At 37.2% G+C, this 22,248-nt stretch overlaps 1 protein-coding gene across 1 annotated transcript in view; it reads left to right on the top strand.

The window, feature by feature from the left end:
* Gabrr3 (gamma-aminobutyric acid type A receptor subunit rho3) overlaps positions 1-22,248 on the top strand; it is a 44,083-nt gene that overhangs the window by 4,254 nt on the left and 17,581 nt on the right. Inside the window, exons 2-6 of the mRNA XM_027943274.2 lie at positions 4,836-4,948; positions 11,982-12,049; positions 13,931-14,154; positions 17,846-17,928; positions 19,190-19,330. Coding sequence (XP_027799075.2) covers positions 4,836-4,948; positions 11,982-12,049; positions 13,931-14,154; positions 17,846-17,928; positions 19,190-19,330 — 629 coding nt within the window. The remainder of the gene's footprint in view (positions 1-4,835; positions 4,949-11,981; positions 12,050-13,930; positions 14,155-17,845; positions 17,929-19,189; positions 19,331-22,248) is intronic.

Genomic DNA, 22,248 nt, shown 5'->3' on the forward strand with positions numbered 1-22,248 from the left:
CCTTCAATATTGAGCATTTATTTTCAGCTTTGCACTGCTATAAGTAACAGCAATAAATATTTGCACTCATGTATTTATTTCCTCTACTAATAAAAATTATAATTTTTCTGGATTGAATTACTGAGTCAAAACATATAAAATATCTTTATGGCTCCTGAGATTAAATTCTAAAATAGTTTTCCAATAATTATTCTCCTACTTGTAAGGTTTAAATACTCCCATTTCATCATATCCTTATCAGTATAGGGAACTATACTAACATTATTTTTTGTCTTCTATGCATTTAATAGGTATAAAATAGTAGTTGTAGTTTTAATTGGTATCCCACTGTTAACTCTTTCAATTAAACTTTTAAATATACTTGTTAATTACAACCTCCCTTGGGTAAATAGTCTATTCACGTGAGGCCTAGTTGTTTTTAAGTTCTGATTCTAGTGGACTAATCAAATATACAGGTCTCCAAACTCTTGGGAAAACAGTTCTGTAAAGCATCCAACAAAGTGTGACTCAATTAATATGAGATTTTTTTCCTTTCATTAATGAGAGTCTAAATCAACAGAATGAGTTAGGTGTTTTTGTTTTCTGTCAACCAATTCCAGTACTTTAAAAATCTTTCCCTAGTATGTCTTCTTCAAAGACCTTCTTAGTTCCCCTGAGACTTAAGACTAAGTCCTAAGTCAGAGGAAAACCTCAACTATTACCAAGATGTACACCTCTGTCTCTCTAACAATGTTCACAGCACTTTGTGGGCTAAGGCAAAGTTTAAGAATGCTGATGCACCCGTCTTCCATCAATTGAGATTTCTTTGTTTGATCCCATCAGGACTTCTGGAAGAGCCTTTCCTCAGACAGAAGTTATTCAATAGCTTTCTCTCAGTAACTATGAAAACTGAAGTCATTTCTTCTAGAATGGGGAAGAGACCAGAAGGTACACAGAATGGTTTAAAATATTGCATACCTGGAATAAGACTAGAAAGTTCTGGGCTGAACCTGATGTTCTTCACATATAAGTAACAGCAATAAATATTTGCTGTTCAGTAAACGTATTTGCTTCTTTTCTCTTTTGTTTCTGTCTTTATTTCATTAACTTTTTAATGTATTTTGATAAGACAGAGGCCTTTAAACAAACAAGCATCTATATTCCTGAGGTTTATATCTATGGGGACATGCAAAGTTTTTAAACAGTTTAACTTTCTTTTGACCTTTTTGCTAAAACTCCACCTGAAAACTCAGCTGTCTTTAGTGATTACTCTGTCCAACTTGAAAAAGTTAAAGTGTACCTTTCTCTCTTCCTAGATCCTACTCTGTGCATTGCCCCAGTGTGTAATAACTTCCTGGGTACAAAGAGACATTACCCCCACCCAAAAAGTAAAGGGATGACTGTATGATGCATCCTTTTCCAAACTAGATGATTTACTATTTTTTTGCTTTCAACAAAACTAGAGAGAAAGAACCTAATTAATTTGTTAGTTAAAACCCATTAAAAATGACTGTTGATATATAATACAATGTGAATTTGAAAAACATGTCAGAAGAAATTTAAATAATTGTTATGTTGCTAAGACAACATTTAAAATATTAAATTCCACATAATTACATATATCTGAACAAATGTTTTCAACATTTCATCTATTAAAAATAAAAAATAGAAACAAAACTTTTGATAAACTCAGTTTCATTCTAGCAATAAGTAACATCCATTTACTTATACATAAAATAATTAGGAAAAATATACCATCATTTCATAAACAAATGTACTTCCACTAAAATTTCATTCTTAATTTTAATAAGAATCGATATTTACTTCAGCCATGCTTTACTTCATTTGTAATGGTTATAGAAAACAAAACAAAACAAAAAGTTAATTTCAATCTACACACATTTTTCTTGAGAAGACACATTATGGTGTGGTTAAAATTCTATGGAGAAGCCGGGTACAATGACACATACCTATAATCCCCGAAGATAGAAGGCAGAGGCAGAAGGATCTCAAGTTTAAAGCCATCCTCATCAATTTAGGGAGGCTCTAAGCAACTTAGTGAGACCCTGTCTCAAAAAGGGGGACTAGGGGCTGAGGGTGTTACTCAGTGATAAAGTGCCCTGGGTTTCATAAAGTCCCCTGGGTTCAATCTCTGGTACATACATACATACATACATAAATTTCTATGGGGGAAATAAGATGGAAAGTCAAGTTTGAAGAAAAGAAAGAGTAATCACTAAACATAGAAACACTATAAAATTTCTAATATTTTAAAGAAGAGTTTGCTTATATATTTTTAAATAGTTCAAATTCATTGGCTACATTTAAATGATGAATATAAGTTTTCTCTTAGTCATAAATATTTAAGTAATTTTAAAACTTATGATGGAAAAACTGAAGAGGTCTATTTATGTATATGTGAAGAAGCAGGTAATCTCCAAAATTCCTTTAGAGGGTAAGTATACAAGCACCAAATTCCTTTTTGGGAAATAGATGAGATTTTAAAAATGGTAAAAATAGATAAATATGGAACGTCCCATCCTGTAACAGAAGAGCCCTTAGGTCAAAAATAGATGCATGTGTTTTCAAGTATTGCCAAGAGAGCATTTCACAACAGTCTCTGTGTTCAGTGTTCTTGAAATTCTTAATTAAAATTTATCCTTTTCAATCTCATGGAGAGATAAGTTTTATAAAGGATACATCAGTGACATGTCATTTAATAGTATTATTAAAATATTATTAGCAAAGGAGTAATTTTCTTAAGTTTACAAAGTTACATTTCCATTTTTCTTAAAATAATAGCAAATAACTAGCTTTTATTAAATGTCTACTATTTTCTAGGGCAGTGGCTCTCCTGAGAAATTGTTATAATGCAAATTCTCATATTCAAAAGCTATTGAATCAGAAACTCTGGGCATCAGGCCCAGGAAACCAGATGTTTTGGATGCATGCCAAAGAAGATAATATTTACAAAACATCTGCCATGACGCCTTAAACATAGTAGGCATTTAATAAAACCAGCTGCTATTACTTTTTTAATAAATAGTTCATTTTAGCTCCCTAGAAGATTTTTTCTAGTTTAGCTTCTTGAAAGAAATAGTTCTATGTGTTCCATTATTCATAAGATAAAATGTCTTAACATATTTAGAGTCAAACTTAATGCCTTCTACCAACATCAGATTTTTTTCCTCCCAGTTTCTTTATTCCTATCATTAGAAAAAGTATGTCTGTAGACCTCAGAGATTTCCAGAAATTGCCCCGTTGAAAGACCACACTGGATGATCTCAGGAGACCACATGCCCAGACACATCTCTTCAACTGCTCACAAACTGAAATTCTCCCCCATCAAAGTAATTTTACTGAGTTAGAAAATTGTCTCCAGCTGGGCATAGTGGCCCAGGCCTGGAATTCCAGCCTCTCAGGAAGCTGAGGCAGGAGGATTCTAAGTTTGAGGCCAGCCTCAACAACTTAGCAAGACCTTGTCTGTAAATAAAAATAAAAAGGGCTGGGGGTATAGCTCAGTGGTTGAACACCGTGGTTTCAATTACAGGCACGAAAAAAAAATTTTTAAATCCCCAGTACCCCCCAAAATAAATAAATAAATAAATTGCCTCCAGCAGTCTAGAGTTACAATTGACCTCGATTGCTTAAAGAAGATATTTGTTTATCCAGATGGATATTGGGAATTCAGAGTAACTAGATTCACCCAGAAGTCCCATGAGAGTCTTGCCTTACTGTGGCTGCAGACCACCAGGATATTTTTCTAGAAGGGGAGTCTGAGGAGGGTCTCCTGCACAAGAAGACTGCAGCTCACAGAGGAGCTGGGCTCTCCAAGACACTGCCCCTACACTCACAGTGTCACTGGGAAGCAGGTATCTCAGGGAAAAAGTGAGTCTGAGAATCCAGCAATGTGCCCAAGTTCACAGACCCAGGGAGACAGGACTTTGTTCCCACATCAGGACACTTACAGAGAGGCCATCGTCACCTTGCCTTTGCCCTAGAGAACTATGGTTAAAAATACACTTTACATCCTTCACAGTTTGGCTTGCGTGGGTCCAGGCATTGCCATCCCTGTGTCCTAGAACCTCTGCAAGTCATTCTGCCAGGATTTCAGCCTGCTCCCAAATTTTATTTTTATTTTGTCTTTGTAAATCATTTTTCTCATCAGTTTACAATTTTGCAACGCTTTTATTTTTTTCACTGTTTTAATACAGAGACTGTTCAACTTCGGTAATCCCAAAAATTATGTAGTGACTCGGTTGATTCCATGAAAGCTGATTTAGTTGTTCTGGGATGGGGGTCCATGAATATGTGAATGTGAATTTTGACCACCTTCACTCAAGTAATTGAGATATCCCAAGACTATCAACCATATTGTGAGAAATGTTGCCTATTTGGACATTAAATCTATACTCACGATATCATTTCGAGTGCTCCAAAATTTGGTTTATCATACCTGCTCCATCCTTACATAATAAAGAGTAAATATTGGCATTTGCATAATATGAACTGAGGAAATGAGATTTTATGTGATTATTTCAGAACAGACTATGTTGAGCACAGATGGATAACATAAACAAAAATATCCAGAAGTTACCCAGACACTGTGGTACACCATTATGATCCCAGTGACTTGGGAGGTAGAGGCAAGAGCATCTCAAGTTCCAGGCCAGCCTCATAAATTTATTGAGAACCTCTGTAACTTAGCAAGACCCTGTCTCAAGAGAAAAAAAATAAAAAGGACTAGGGGATGTAGCTCAGCAGTAAAGCACCCCTGAGTTCAAGCTCTAGTACCCCCACCAAATTCAAAAGCATATATATCTCAAAAGTATTCTTTTTCTTTTGGGGTGGGACAGCAAACAAGAAGCTAGAATGAGGAAGGATGACAGTACCAAAGTGAGGCCCCTGAAATATAAGCAACTCCTCCACATAGAGGACCATGATTTTGCAATAAGACCTGGATTTGGAGGTGAGTATTACCTTTATAAAACTCATGTTAAAACTCATTGTACTGCTAAAATGGAGTTAAAAAATAGAAGCAATTAAGATCAAACATAAGGCCATCAGTTAAAAAAAAAACTTACAATAACTTCTTTTGAAGGAGAACAATTAGAAACGTATCCATTTTCACTTGAATGAAATCGACACAGGTCATTAAAATGGGTTGGAAATCATAGTCTAGAACTTACTGTGTAATTTATTATCATTAATAACATTAATGATAGTAATAATGAGAATTACTAATCATACATTTATTACTTTTCTCAAAATAATAGGATTATAAAAAATATTTCAAAGTTACCATAAATGGTATATTTGTTGTTCGGTTTCAGTTTTGGGGGGTGGGGTGAGAAGGGTACTGGGGATTGAAACCAGGAGCTTTACCACTGAGCTATACACCTAGCCCTTTTTCTTTATTTCTTTATTTTTATTTTGAGACAGGTTCTCACTAAGTTGCTTAAGGCCTTGCTGAGATGATGAGGCTGGCCTTGAACTTGCAATGCCCCTGTCTCAGTCGCCCAAGTGGCTGAGATTACAGTCACATGCCACCATGCCTGGCTCAATTTCAGTTCTCTAGATGTGTCATAAGCAGGACCTAATGGGGTAACTCAATCCCCATATGTGCTTTCTACTGTGCACACCATTGTAAATAAAATTTGTTTAGTAAACAGTGAATAAATACATCTTGCCTACACACCAACTTACTTCTTTATGCACAATGTATAAATTCAATAACATGATGTTCATTATGAAATCTTGTTCATGAGCTAGAATGCCTGACTTTCCTGGAAGAACTATAGTATATCAAATGCCATGGCTCCCTGTGAACCAATTTTTGCTGAACTATTGTTGCTGTTTGTCACTTTTAATAATTAAAATTGATAACCAAGAAAAAAAATAGGTAGTATGTTAAGCCCTGAAATGCACTGTTACTTCACTGTCACAGTAATCCTATGGAATAGGCACTATCATAACTCTTAATAATCCAGTGTGGAAACTGTGGCTTAGAGAGTTTGGGAGATTTGCTCAAGACCATGGAAGTAGTAAGTGGTGGAAAAGATGCAATGACCAGTCAGGGGAATGGGAGGAGGCCATGGAAGAGGAGTGTGCTTGGATCAAAGTGTATTCCCTTCAGATTCTTCCACATCACTGAGGGCACCAAGTTTTCCAGTAATGTGCAGGGTGTGGTGAAATCAACCAGTTAAAATGAACTCTCTGAACCCAACTGAGTCCCTTTTTATTGACCCAAAGTCTCCACTCCAAAAATTCCTAAACTGACAACTTTCCAGACTCCTGGAAATCTGCAGCTAGAGCAGTGTAGATGAGGGGGAGAAGCAAGGTCCTCTGGCTGTAGAACAGAATAACTTTTTGATGAATAACTAATAACTCACCATTCAAGTGGGCTGGAGGACACTTCATCCTTCTGTCATATTGTGTTTATGGCCAACAGGCATGTATATGCCCCTGATACATAATTTGTTAACAGGAATTTTTTTGTAAAAGTATGTTAGGTAGTTGTATGTTGAGGGCTATTTTGTCATGTTTTGATTTTTTTTTAATTTTCTGGAATCCATTGGGTTGCAACACTAAGGACTTGATCTTAACTCCTTACATTGGAGACTCAAACTTTCCTGAACATCAGAATCACATGAAGGGTCCTTATCATGCCCCACCCAAAGCACTTCTGAAGCACTGGAACTGGGTGACTCCAACAATTTGCATTTCTAAAAAGTTCTAAAAAGTTGCTTGATGAGGCTGGTATGTGAATCACATTTTGAGAACCACTGTGTCAGATTATCAGCATCACATTAAATGTTAGTGAGTTTAATTTCTTTTGTTTTTTGTTTTCTGGCCGTTTCTGACACTTATTAAATCCTAATTTAAGATTGTATAGGACTTGAAATTCACAAACTTAGAACTGTGTTCATTTTCTTTCCTCTTAGTATCTCTCTATCTCTATCTCTATCTCTATCTCTATCTAAATCTCTTCCCCCTCCCTTCCTCCCTCTTTCCCTTATCCATCTCCCTCTCCCTCTCTTTCTCTCCTTCACTATTTTTTAAATATATCATCTTTACCAAATTCCAAAGATATTTGAATTTTCCACTGTTCTCAATGGACTGTTTCTCATCCCATCAAATTTTCCCAAAGTTTGTATACTATGCCCGATAACCACCATTCAGGTGTTCTCTTCCTTGGTCTATATTTGTAAAATATTTCTTCTATCATCACCTCTTAGAGGCCAGAAATCCAGTTAAACTTGCCGGCTACTGGTCTCATTAGCCACTAGAGGGCGCCAGTGGAACGGGAATGGTTGCAACTGTCTCAGGCGCCACAGCTGGAAGCTCGACAAGGTGGAAACGCCAATTCCAAAAGCTGCCCTAATTCCTAACAGGTTAAGTTCCTCAGTCAAATTACTTTCTATTCTAGAGGAAAGAGTTTCTGAAGGGATTACTTTAGGCCGCTGAAAGTCAGAGTCAGTGACAGAATCACTGTCCTTGAATGTGAACCTTGAAATAAGCAAGCCACAAACACCTGTCTCTTAAACTGGTACAAGGACCAGCTGTAGAATCACCCGGGAGTTCTCATAAGTGCAGAAGCTCAGGCCCCAGTTCAGGACTCCTGAATCAAAACTTGCATTGTAACAGGATCCCCTGGTGATTCACCTATGCTTGACAGTTTGAGACCTGCTGCTAAAGATTATTAAATGCCTACCACCACTTTTATCTCAAAACATATGCCTTTACTCTCCATCCCCTGTATCATCCCCAGCCCACAGAACAACATAAAATTAACCCTAAATTTCCCCTTTGTTTGATCTGTTAAGATGTTTTTAAGTGATAATGTATTTTTGAAATATTCTTTTCCTAAGGCTACTTTGCAAGGTTATTAAAAATGCAATTGAAATCTGCTACTTAGGGACAGGTGGCAAATCATCTGACAATTAAGAAATTTTTCTGACAATCATAGACTGGGGCTAAATGATGCTCAAATGGCTTATGTATTCAGTCAGTTCAGGCATTAAAAAAATCCATAATTTTGGTCAGAAACGTCAGTCTAGAAGCTCTATGAAATATAGTTCTTAACCTTCTCTTGCCTCTGTTCATCTTAACAGCTCCTTATACCAGTGACCATTTCCATGTTCCCACATGATTTCCTTCCATGGGGAAATCAGACTGCAGGATATAAAAGATGAGCTTTAATTTCTCTTCTCTTTCTTTATACTTGTCCATAACACGAACACATGAACATACTTCTTCCCTCTTGATCTAAATGTAACTTCAGCACTTCCCTTGCCTTAATGTGTTTTCCTAATTAGCTTTAACATTAAAACCAGCTGCTGCTGCAGTGTTTTTTTACTTTTATAAAGCATTAGAAGATTAATTGACTCATTATGTGGAAACAGGAGGATATAAATTTAGGGGAGCTTTTTGTTTAACTTGGGTTATAAATTGCAGCTCATTTTCTTTATTTATGTTTTCCCTACCCAGTACATCTCCCATAACTAAGGGTTTCTGTTTTAGTCTTATAGATGAGGATTTCTTTGTTTCCTCAAAGTGAAATCAATGCAGTCTCTAGATATTGGCTACTGAGTTAAAACAAAAGCAAACATTAAAAGCTGCTTGTACGGTCTCTGCTTGTCACATAAGAGGACTGAGAGTCAGAAGGACTTGGTAATATCCCTGTCATTAACCAGCTTTGGTTTCAGTCAGGGTTGTAGGTGGCCTCTTAGTATAAGGTCCCTCATATGCCAAGTGGAGCTAAAAATGTTGCTATAATAACATGAGATAATACGTGACATAATGTATTTTAAATGAACCATGCAAATGAGATGTATTTAACCTGCGTTATTCCAGCCTGCATAAAAAGAAACAGATTGATTTTATAGCTTTATGTATATAAAAAGGTTTATAAATGTGTGTGTGTACCTAGTTAGTGATCCCAGGCAAGCAACATCAGAATCAGAAAACTTGATATTTTTAATTTTTATTATATTTTACATATAGGCTTAATAAAACTGCTTATAAAATTATCATTATTAATGCTGTTACATTTATCACTGATCTAAGAGTGAAAAGTTGTTTAAGCCATTTGGATGGAGATGCTAAGGAATTGACATGTATTTCTTTATGGAGTCTCACAACAATAGGCATATAAGGTATATATTTTTCCCTATTTTACAGGTTAGTAAACTGATATATGCGGTATTAAGGGAATCACAGAAGTTTTGTTTAGCTTAGGCTCATTTGGCTACAAACCTCATTTTAATACATCTTTTACTGCCACTTTCTCTCTTTACTCAGCTGCATACCTGTAAAAGGAAGGATCTTGGGAATTTTATGTGGAACCAAAGTTCTGTGTTTCTGCCTCTAGCCTTCACATCCCCCAACCCTCCATTTGGTCCTCAGGGAGCCAGAGCATAGATCTTAGACCAAGAAGTGAGTTGTCACTGGACATGGAGCTCTTGGGAGATAGAAATGAGGGCAGGCAGTTCTGAGGACATGCATTTGCCTCAGAATTCTTCCCCAGAAGAACAGTGTAAATCTGGAGGGAGGAAAGAATAAACTATTTAGGAACTCATCTCTAATGGACAAGCCATGCCTTAGCTCCACTGTCAAACCAGCCTTCCAACAACCCCAAAGACCCAGTGCTTCACCCACACAGGCTTGTCTGTGTCCTTGAAGGCAGCTCAAACATTGTTCCCCGGTTTGCATAAATAGTCATCAGCAGTGCTTTCATCATCTTTCTTGTGGCTGTGACCAAAGCATCTGACAAGAAAAACTTAGAGGATGAAAAGATTATTTGGAGCTCATGATTTCAGAGGTCTCAGGTCATAGAGGGCCAACTCCTTACTCTGGGCCAGAGGTTCGGCAACTCATACTGGGGGAGGGGCTCGGTAAAGGAAAGCTACTCAGCTCATGGCAGGGTGGAGAAGCACAGAGAGAGGCTGCAGATGAGATTCTACAGTGAGCATTACTCCTCAGGTTTTTTAGGTGAGGAAACCAAGCTTTGAGATGTCACTTACTATATATCACATAACAATAGTGGAGCTAGGTTCAAATTCAAGTCTATGTGGCTCCAGTGCTGGATCTTTATCTAGGACATGCTGCCGCCTATCTAAGACCTTTCCAAATATTTCATTCCCTTGGAGTATTAGAATTAGTGAGAAGATTTACTTACCATGAAATACCATGCAGAGCCAGAGGCAAGATATTTTTATGAATTTTTATTCTGATACTCTACTAATTTGATAAAAAAGGTAAAAAAAAAAAAAAAAAAGCCACCAAATCTGAATCCTATAAAGGAATAATATTCAGCTGTTTCCAAGTTAATACTCAATCCAAACTGACAAGTAAACAACATTATTTAGAGTTACCATTAGCATTATAAGAAATGATTGATTCAATATAGCAGGAAGAAGTTGGCGGTTAAGATGCAAGTAAGGTATTCCTGAAGGTAGAGGCAAGAAGAGATTTGAGTGGCAGAGAAGTGCCTGGCATGCTGAAACCCTTCTAACTGAGGAATGATAGTGGTTTTATGGATATATAAAACAAAAAAGCAAATATAGTGTTCATATAGTGAAGGTAACATCAGTCAATTACTAGGGAGTCACAGAAGAGTGACATAAACTAGCAAGACAGCTTGTTTTACACAGTGGTATGTATTTAAAAGGCCATTGAATTTATGCATTCATACGTCACATGTAGCACTTCCAAGTATTATTTAGCCTAGTAAGAAAGTTTCTTAGGCCTGATTTCTATTTTTTTTATTATTTATATATGAGAGCAAACTGCATTACAATTCTTATTACACATATAGAGCACAATTTTTCATATCTCTGGTTGTATACAAAGTATATTCACACCAATTTGTGTCTTCATACATGTACTTTGGATAATAATGATCATCACATTCGGCCATCATTTATAACCCCATGCCCCCTCCCTTCCCCTCCAACCCCTCTGCCTGATTTCTCCAAATCCCAGAACCTTGACTAAAACAGCTAGCTGGGATTTCTCTATGCAGGATTTGTATTTTTTCATCAATTATTTAAAGTGTTTTTTAACTCAAGACTAAATAGATAATAAGGTTGACAGTAGGTCATTACGAAAACAAAGCATATGAAGATTATATGTTTAAGTATAAAAATTGTGTTAACATATATATGCATCAAATTTCATACTTAAACCTAAATAATAAAGCTATTAGCATCAATGTTCCCTCACACAGAAAGTTAATTAATGCCATAGTATCACCCAGTCTGGACTGTGTTATCCTTCAGTCTTTCTGGGCCCATGAACCTGACGCTAGGTGATCCCACTGCAACCAAGTCTCAGCAGTTCCCTGTACATAACTGCTGCAGTTCTGACTTTTGGTATAGTCTCTTCAAATGCATTCCAAGGATGTCTTCTTCTCCCCAGGTGCAGCCTTTTGTTGCTGATGATCTACGAAGGGATCGTTGTGTCTGAACCCATGGTGTCCATGCATAGCTTGGCACTGCCATCTGTGTGCTTCTAGTCTGCCAACCACTATACAAGTAAAAGAGGCTGGGTTTTTCAGAAGGAGAGAAAACACTTCAACACTGCCCAGAGTCAGTTACTCTATGATACTCCCTGGTTGTAAGATATGACCATGACCTTATAAAATGCATAATTTTTCATATGTTTTCAAAACATTAACCTTTCCACTACTAGCTAAAAATAAATAAATAAATAAAACTGGGGACATCAGTTCTATACTACAAAAGAAAAATATTAAGAGGTCCCCAAGCAAATCACAAAGGATTATTGGAATAACATTTGTTTACACGTGTGCTTTTATTGTTATAATCCAATGTATAGCAACTCATTCAATAGAAAATGGGAAAAATTTTTGTTTCAAGAAACTCAAAAAATAATTCATTTGCAACATATAAACAATGCACCCTCTCTGTTTTGAAGGTTTCCAAAATGATTGGCATGCATTGCATTTCTCAACATTTTACCCCTTGTTTTTTCTGTAGGGTCCCCAGTGCCAGTAGGTATAGATGTCCAGGTTGAAAGCATTGACAGCATTTCAGAGGTTAACATGGTAAGTTTCTGAAAGTATGAGATCAATAGTAGCAAAATCATTGGTGTTTTAATAAATCATTTGAGTTATACATATCATTAATCTTTCCTACCCTGCTCAATAATAATAGGGTTGTAGTTATTTTGTCTGCTTCTACTCAGTTCTTTCTGCCTTTGATTACAATTCCCATTCCTTTCCTACTCTTCTTTTTCCTTCTAGTAGATTTTCAGCAGTGGGGCACTACAGAACATCATGATGTATTTAGTTATATAATGTGAACTAGGAGCAATATATTAGAAGGATAACCACGATGGATGTGCACTATGTCATCATAAAGATGTGAGTTTACCCTTAGAAAGACTACTGAACCAAGACTACTTCATAGGCTGCTTCCAGAAGTTTCAACTGATATTAATTTTGCTTATCTGTAAACAACAAAAGATTTTTTGACTCAGAAAACTAAAAATTAAGAAAAGTGCTTCTATTTCCTTATTTTTCCTAGAAATACAAAAGAGATTATCACTATTTTATTTTGGAATGAAACAACCATATTATTTTCATGGAATACTCTCTACCCACCTCTGTCTTGAAACAGATCACTTGCTAATCTCAACTACCTTCCCTGTAGCCTCTCTCTCTGTCTGCTACACCACTTTGCAGGCTTACTTTTTAAATTTTTGCCTCCCTTACTCCTGGTTTTCTCATTTTAGCCATTTTTAATGTTTTAATATCCTCTACCGTAATTTTTCCATTTTATTTTCCCTATTTCCAACTTAGAATTACCTTCTTTGCTACGTAATGACAAGAGTCATTTTTTTGTTTACATAGTTTTCAGAGTTTTACTCCAAGAACCCTCGTGCCTTGGCGGCTAACTTCCATGTACAGGCCTACAGTACTCCTTTTCACCTACCCCTCTTCTGTTTATGTGTTAATGTAGTCTCAGGGTTTTGTTTAGCCCCTTTTTGTTTACTTATCTATGCTAAATGAAGAAATATTTATAGTTGTAAATCTTCAGTGTCCATTTCTCTCTTCTCACCTAATTGCTGGTCTTCCTTATATCTGAATCATACTTTCCATTTCATTTATTTCTCCTCAGTTCCACTGCCTTTTCCACCATCCCCTATAGGCGCATTTCTTTTGTTTCTAGCACGTGCAAGTGTATGACAAGGTCTCCACCAGGTACCCTAATATGTAGTAAGATGCAGCTTCTAGCTATGTTTTGCACATAGTTTACATTTTAATATTGATCCTCCTGGACCTAAAGTATTAAGAAATTTCATTTTAAATGTCTTTAGATGGAGACTGTTCCCTCTCAACCAGGAAACCAGGCCATGCTTTTCCCTGAATTTAGCCCGTCTTTGTCCCAGGACCTCTGACAACTTGCTTTCCACTAGCTCTAATACAGACTGTAACCAGGTTTTTGCACAACTATAGTTTATTCAATTTGGGAGATCTGCTTTATCAGAAATAACACAAAATTAGGAATACTAAAACAATTTGAAAAGTGGATATTTAGAAAAGCAATAAAATAATAAACAAAATAAGAAATCACGATAAAATAATAGACAAAATATTGAAGTTTCAGGTCCCTTTCATCTTCAGTCTATTCAGGGGATTAGTCAGAACGCTCACATAAAATCGCTTCCCATTGATAACATGGTTTCCCTTCCTAGCATGAATACTCTATCATCCCAGGAACTCTCAGCATTCATTGAAGTCCATGTGAAGGAGAAGCTCACAACATAAGCTCATTAGCTTCAACCTAAACCTACCTGAAAATACAATATAGGACAGTCGCCTACAAGTCATCAACACCCATGGCAATCACTCCTGGAACCAAGAGTATTGATCCTGAGCCCCGTTTCTGCTGGTTTTGATTGGTCTCCTTTTCTCTCTGCCTAGGACTTTACAATGACTTTTTACCTCAGGCATTACTGGAAAGATGAGAGGCTCTCCTTTCCTAGCAAAACAAATAAAAGCATGACCTTTGACCACAGATTGATCAAAAAGATTTGGGTGCCTGACATCTTTTTCATCCATTCTAAAAGATCCTTCATCCATGATACGACTGTGGAGAACTTCATGCTGCGCGTCGACCCTGATGGAAACGTCCTCTTCAGTGTCAGGTAAGGAGGGCTCTCAGTTGCTTTGCTTCCCTGGACCACAGGCATCTACACGGAAGCTGGTGGGCCTCACTTCAGACTACACTGACAACCCTGCTGTCGGTTTAATGGTGCTGAGGCACAAGAGAAGGTGCCATGTTCTCTGGTTCTAACACCCAGATTTTAAAAGATCAGTTTCCTATTCTAACTATAGCCATTCCAGGTATATGGGTATATGTTGATTGTACAAATAGACTGAAACTGACCTTTAGAAATACTTAAAAATCTGGTTTACAATTTTCTAGGTATGCAAATCTGCTATTCCTCTTCACCAGCTTCACCCCACCTCTCTACATCAAATGGTGTTTGAATCTCGGGCTAGCTAAATAATTGACTGTGTTCTTCATTTTTCACGAGAAGGCATAGTCATCATCCAAGTTAGTATTAATTTGTTTATTTCCTTTTCCTCTTTTTTATTTACTTTAGTTTCCTCTTTTTTGTTCTAATACTATGTAGTCATAGCCCTCCACCTTTAATGTTCCATATGTTTTTTAACCAAATGAGTCCTCTACATACTGAGTGACATATTCTAAAAATGTTTAGTAAACCTGTGCCATTCAACTTTTTTAAAAGTCCTAGAAGTCTCAGAAGTTTCTGTAGTAGCCTGGAAAAGTGACATCCTAAAAGATATCCATCTCTTTATTTCTGGAACCTGTAAAGGTTACCTTTTATGGCAAAACAAACAAACAAACAAACAAACAAAAAACCTTGTAGATGTGATTAAATTAAAAATCTTAAAACAGGAAGATTATCCTGGATTGTCTGGTTGGCACTTGAATGCAGCCATAAGTATCTTTAAAATAGAAAGGCGGAGAAAAGTTGATAGACTCAGGAAAGCCGCAAACAAAGTGACCACAGCCAGGGAATACAGATGGCTCCCAGAAGTTGTTAGATGAATGGATTTCTCCCCAGAACTTCTAAGGGAACAAGAATTTTCTGACACCTTAATTTTGGCATAGTGGTACTGACCTCAGGCTTCTGGCCTTAAGAAGTGTGACAGAATAAATTTCCATTGTTTTAAACCACCAAGTGTGTTTTAATTTCATACAGTAGCAACAGAAAACTATTATAGGTTCTCTTGCCTATTAAAAAATCTTGTACAAAGGAACTGTTGCTTGCCATTTTATAAAGGATGTCAATGTTTTTCTAAGTGAAATTAATGAAAAGTACTATTTTCAATAGGACTTTTAAATCAGGAGTAACAGAAGACTTAAAAAATCCGGGCACAGCGGCTCATGCCTATGATCACATGCCTGTGATCCCAGCCATTTGGGAGGCTGAGGCAGGAACATCACAAGTTCAAACCTAGCCTCAGCAACTTAATGAAGGGCTAAGCAATGCACTGAGACCTTGTCTCAAAATAAAACAAAAAGGGCTGGGAATATGGCTCAGTGGTAAAGCACCTCTGGGTTCAATCCCTAGAACCCAAAAAGGCTCAAAAAATATTAAAGCCAGTTCTCACTAGGCAAAACAACAATATTTGGTCTAAGAATCAAGTGTTTTAATTTGTTTTGATGAGGGGACAACTGGTAAATGATTAACTCACTGGATTTTTCTTACCTTTCATATTCTAAAAAAAATTTGGCTCTTGACCATCTCCTGAAAGGTAATCTCTAATCCCTTGGAATATTCTACCGGATAAAAGTATTTTTTTTTTTTTTGTTTAGCTGTAGTCTGTGGCTCAATTCAGATAATCCTACACTCACAATGTGACTTGTGGGGGTTCTGAGGGATATATGGTATCTGTGTATCCTCTGGAGGGCTAGAGACTAAAGTCAGCCATGTAGGTAGTCAACCATGGCTCTATGACCAACTCTCAATTAAAACTATGGACACTGTATTAGACATTTAGCATCACTGTGACCAAAATACCACACAAGAATGACTTAGAGGAGGAAAAGGCTATTTGGCTCAGTTCAGTCCATGGTGAGCCGACTCCATTGCTCTGGGCCCAAGGTGAGGCAGAACATTATATAGAGGAAGGGCCTGGCTGAGGAGGGCTGCTCCAGGCATAGTGTCCAGGAAGCAGAAAGAGCAGGGGAAAAGGGCTGCAGGAAAGATGATTCCTTCCAGTGTACATCCCCTGTGACCCTTCCCCTCCATTCTACAGTTCCCCAGCTGCCTACAGTTACCACCCAGTTAGTCCATTCAAACTAGGATGGATTGATTAGGTTACAGCTCTCACAATTCAATCTTTTCACCTCTGAACTTTACTACATTAACATAAGGGCTTTAGGGAAACACCTAGTATCCAAACCATAATAGACACAGGCTCAGATGACCTTCCCTGGTTTGTCACACACCATTGCTGAGGGAATGAAGACCTGTCTACGTGACTCCACTAGGAGAGAACAACTGGAAACTTGCTCCTGATTTCCCCTGGACCCTGCCCTGTGCTCATTTCCTGTTGTTTATTCTAATTCTTTGATTGTAGTAAAGGGAACCATGAGTAAAAGGACTTTGCTGAGTTCTGTGAGTCTAATGAGTGGTTGACCTTGAGGGTGGTCTTGGATATCCCCAAACTCAGGAAGATTCAAAATTGTTGTTGGCACAGCTCTTCTAGCCAAAAACAGAGCCAATATAAGCTCAGAGTCTGATTACCTGGTTCCAGGCTTGGTTCTGACATTGCCTGGCCACCTTAAATCCTTGCTCATTAATTTCTTTATGTGTACTATGTAGGAGATGGACGAGAAGACCTCAGAGGTGCCTTCCAGCTTTAAAACACTGGGAATGCACCAGAATGAATGTATTTCACTTACATAAAGCTAACCAGACTCTTCCCTAGCTTGGTGTTTTGGTGTATGACTAATGACAGTAGAATTCAGCCACAGAAGATAAAATAATATTACTCCTATGATTATCTCAGGAGCACCCTGGGTGGGAGCATCTGTTGCCCTTTGTTTTTTTTGTTGTTGTTGTTGGTGGTGGTTTTTTTTTTTTTTTTTTGCAGACTTGCTTGGAGGCCTTTATGAACCTCTGATCTGCTATTCTGGGTAGCAAAATTTCTACTTTGAGGCAAGATCATAGTACAGCAGCCTCTGCCTGAAGCCAGGAAAATCTAGGAGGATACAAAAATTGAAAAAAATAAACCTCATCAGCATGCAAGCCTTTTTGCTTAATAGCACCTGAATTATGCATTGTGCATATAGATCTATGACTAAACATGCTCCGGGCTTTTCCCCTCACTGCTGGAAAGAGAATGTCCTCGACTACATTTGCTTTGTGAAGGAAACCTTTACCTGTAGATTTTTTATTACTACTATCCCAACCCTTTATGACTAAAGACTACTTAAGTTTTGGTCTTTCAAAGAGCAGAAAATATTTAAATCTATTTAGAAATGTCTCACTTTGAAATGTATTTTTCTGAAAACATCAGCACCAGAAAACACTGAGGGGGATGACCAGGAGATGATGAAATCAGAAGCAATTGTGAGAGCGGGAACACACTCATCAATCCGTGTCTTAAGCAATTATCATCCATCCTCCTGGTTTGCTTCCTTGTGCATTATTTGGACAAAAGATAGTAACGCCCATTTTCCATTATTCTTGAAAGGCACACAAAACAGGCGAACAATAAGGGAGCTTCAATGTTGCGTGCTAATTTGACCATATGGTTAAATGATCTGCAGTTCTCTTTTTCTCATTCTTTTTATAGGATAACAGTTTCGGCCATGTGCTTAATGGATTTCAGCAGGTTTCCTCTTGACACTCAAAATTGTTCTCTTGAACTGGAAAGCTGTAAGTTTTATTTCCTGATACAGTGGGTCCATATCATCTGAACACAACATCACATGCTTGCACAGAAATAAGTATGGTCTTAGCAAGCGTTTAAACATCTTGATGTGTTTTTCCAAAGTGGGGGGAATTTTGTTTTGTTTTGCTTTTGCTTTTACTAGCAATGATGGCAGTTTATCTTTCAAATGAGAAGATTCAGAGGAAAAAAATGCTTTCATCATTACTTGTTTATTGCAGTTTCCACAATTGTTATAAAGCTTCCTAAAAAGGTATATTCTTCTAACATTATTATATAGGATGACACACACTTTCCACATCTGGAAAGCTCTGGAATTTTATTCTTAAATCTAGTCACAATCCTCCATTAAGTGTATGGGATTCCCCAGGAAAACCCCACTCTAGAAGTAGACCTCTAATCAAAGTTCTGTAAAAGGAATGCTTATCCCGCTCTTTGTCTTTTACTTTGACCAACAGCTATTTTTGATAAGACATCTTAAAAATTGACTGCAATTTTTCATAATGCGACCAAAATGCTGGGATAGACAATGCATGTCTCCTACATATACATTCTTTCCAAGATCTATTAGAAACTTTCTATAACACAATGTAATTCTAGAAGAAAATTTCTTATAGGCTATGTTTATTTTTTAATTTTTTTTAATGGTACCAGGAATTGAACCTAGGGGTGCTTAATCACTGAGCCACATCTTCAACCCTTTTTTATATTTTTCTAGAGACAGGGTCTCACAGAGTTTCTTAGGGCCAAGTTGCTGAGGCTGGCTTTGAACTTGCAATTCTCCTGCCTCAGCTTCCTGAGCCGCTGGTGTTACAGGCGTGTACCACTGGGCCCTGCTCATTTTAGAATTTCATCCATGAGAGGTGCAGAATTAAAAAATCATGAGATCCTGGAGTCAACCCTGACACTGTGAAGCAATGCTATGGTGTCTCTCTGAGGTGACACCTGGCTTCATTTTGTGAGAGAAGGCACCTAATGGGGGAGCAGCTATTTGGAGAGTTTTAACCAGACAAGTTTGTGGGCATCAGACGAGCTTCCACACACTACTATTCATCAAGTTCTAATTTTTCAAGGATTTTTTTTTCTTTTTAGAGGAGTGGATATGATCAGTCTATTAGCAAATGCTTGTCTACACGTAAAATATATATGTCATTGGACCAGGCACTCATGTAACAAAACATGATTATAGGCCTCATGTAACTTCTAAGAGCTTTTTGCAGTTACAGGAATGGTATTGTCTTGTTTCAGATGCCTACAGTGAGGAGGATCTAATGCTCTACTGGAGATATGGGAACAAGTCCTTAAATACTGAAGGGCATATTTCCCTTTCTCAATTCTTCATTGAGGAGTTCAGCGCATCCAGTGGATTAGCTTTCTATAGCAGCACAGGTACAGCATTTTATGTGACCAATTCATCAGCATTTATAGAGCCCCTGTTCTTTGCTAAGTACCACAACATATGAAGAAACCTGAATCCAAGCAAATGTCCTATTTGGCCAAAAATATCACCCAGCTGACTGCCTCTACTGTTCTAATACACCATTTCTCACCCCTCATTCAGACACCTCTAACCTCATGCCTTGCTTCCTCTCTGCCACCTCCATTCTAGTCTCAGTACGGCAGAGTGATCTTTTGAAACATAAAGATCATAGTTCTTTCCTGCTTAAAAACTTCAGTGTTTTTCATCACATTTAAAACCGGATTCAAGCTTCTCAACATGGTCTACCTCCTGCCTGCTGCTCTGATCTCACCCAATGTCAAAACAGTGAATAGAATATTGCAATATTTCATGCTAAAAATGTGATATATATAAAGCATAAAAGTCCATTCATATTATTTCCTGCACTGTGTAGATAGATATAGATATAACATATATAACAATGGTAATGATATTTCTTAAGATTTGAAGCAAAAGTATCCACAAATATAATCCAGCTCTTAATCCGCCCCACCAAGTTACTCCATTGACTCTACTGTCCCTCTATTTGTACTTGTCAACCTTTTGAGCCTTGCCAGGCAGACTCAACACTAGTTGATTTATTTTTTCCTTCTGGTCATGTTTTGGAATCTGTCAAAATTCAGACAAACTACTTACACTGGAAATTTTATTTCTTACAAAGATGCTTTGAAGTGTTTTAAAATAAATTAAAAATTCTTAACATTTAAGAAATAGAAAAATTTTGGTTCCTCAGAAAATTGAGAAACAATAGAATTAGGGTTGAATGTACAGTTGTACGTGGCATGAGATGGTGAATTATTCATAATCAATTTTTAAAAATTCAAAAAGCATTTTACAAAAGACTATATACATGTAATGCATTCTCATGTTTGTTATTGAAGAAAGTATTAAGCACATGTGTGTGCTTGTATATGTGTGCATTTTAAATGTCTACAGATTTAACCAAAGATATATCTGAGGAGTGGGTATAGATTGGGGAGATTTTTTAATTTTATTTTAGCACTTTGTATTTTTTCATTTTGTTAATATGTACACATTTTAATGAGAAGAATTAAAAAGGATTCTACAGGTCAGAAAAGATACAAGAGTAAAGCATTTTGGAAGTTGTATTCAAATATGAAATTAATAATCATAACTGAGTTCCCTTCATCAAAACTATTCCCAAGGTTTCAGAAATATCATATTTAGACATTTATTTCAGTTCACAAATATGTGATAATTCTGGCTCACATTATCTATGAATTTTTTAACACGGTCTCCTGAAAGTCAAACTCAAGTGTCTTTCCCAGATTAGTATCCTGTCTAAATATATAAGCTTCATCAAAAATATTTTTGACACTTTTTTTTCATTCCTATCATTTACAACCATCAACTGTACCCACTACTCTCAAATCATCTATACAGAAAAACTCTGGTTAGAAGAGCTAGAAATATAATTTACATTTTACAGCTGAACCACAGGGTCCTCACTTTTTTCCTTGGCTTCACTTTCAATGCTCTCATTGCCACTATACAAAAAAAAAAAAAATACTATCTGGCAACATTAACAAGTGGGTGAGGGCTTCTGCCCCTCAGCCCTTTTGATGTGCCTCAAGATCATGTACTCTGGATAGACAAGGAAAAAAGAAATGGCACCTGCCCCAATGGATTAGTTTTCATAGCATAATGCACTTGCTGAAAGTGTCTGTACTGAGCAGAGGCTGCCCAAGCTCAAACCCCAATCACTTATTAGCAATGTGGCCTTGGATGAGTTGTTTCATCTCTCTAACCCTCAATTTCCTCATCTCTAAATGGGTTTCATAATACTCTCTACCTCATAAGGTTGTGAGGATACGTGAATTTATATACCGAAACAACTTGGAGTACTAGTTATTTCTGAGATGGTAAATTCTCAATAAATATTAGTCAGCAGGCAACATCACCTCACCATCTTCATTAACATCATGATCTTTTGAATACAGTCTATGGCTTTAGTGTCAAAGGCCATTGAAGGTAACAATTTTCTGGGTATAAAAACTTGCTTTGTCTTGGTATTTACTTACTCCTCCAATACTGCCTCTCTGTTTCATTGTCCTGGCTGCCAATTCTCCAGCCATTTTCTCTTTTTCTCTAATTTCTTTCTTTTTCTACAGTGTGGCGGTTGAATGGAGGTAGATGGACCCCCACACACAATCCAAAATTTGGTTCAGATGTCAAACTGATGATGCCATGCGTGTGATAAATGATATGAAAAGAATTCTTATTCACATAATGGATTTTCTAGAAAGAGCAGCACAGGCTCCCAAGCAGGTCTAAAAATGTGTTGAGAGAACAGAGAGGCATGGCTGGGTTTTATGGAGGTTTGGGAGTGGAGCTAAGCAGGGGTTCCCTTTCATGTGTCAGGACTGCGTGTTTGACCTTCTCAAAGATACACACAAAGAGTGCACTTGGGCTTTTTTTTTTTTTTTTTTTTTTCATTAGGAAGTAGAAGTAGGGCTTCAGAGCTCTCAGCACTCCCACGTCAACCTGGAGTCAGACTCTATTATGTTACTCAAAATAATGGCTCCACACTGTTTCAAGGTAGCACTACTTTTCCTTGTAGGTAAAGGAATTTTTACTGGTCTAGATTTAACCACAATACCATTTCCAGTCTTCTCTTTCCCTAAGAACCACAAGACAAAGTAGCATTTCTCCTTTCTGGTTACCCCCACCCCAATCTCAGAAACTAGATAATCATTCTCCAGAAAAGTATGAATAAAGGAATGACACAAGATGGGGATATAGCTCAGTGGTAGAGCACTTCCTCTGCATGCACAAGGCCCTGGGTTCAGTCCATAACTTAAGAAAGATTGCAGTTTCCTAAATTTAT

This window comes from Marmota flaviventris, chromosome 8 (genome assembly GCF_047511675.1).
Source record: "Marmota flaviventris isolate mMarFla1 chromosome 8, mMarFla1.hap1, whole genome shotgun sequence".
Lineage (NCBI taxonomy): Eukaryota > Metazoa > Chordata > Mammalia > Rodentia > Sciuridae > Marmota > Marmota flaviventris.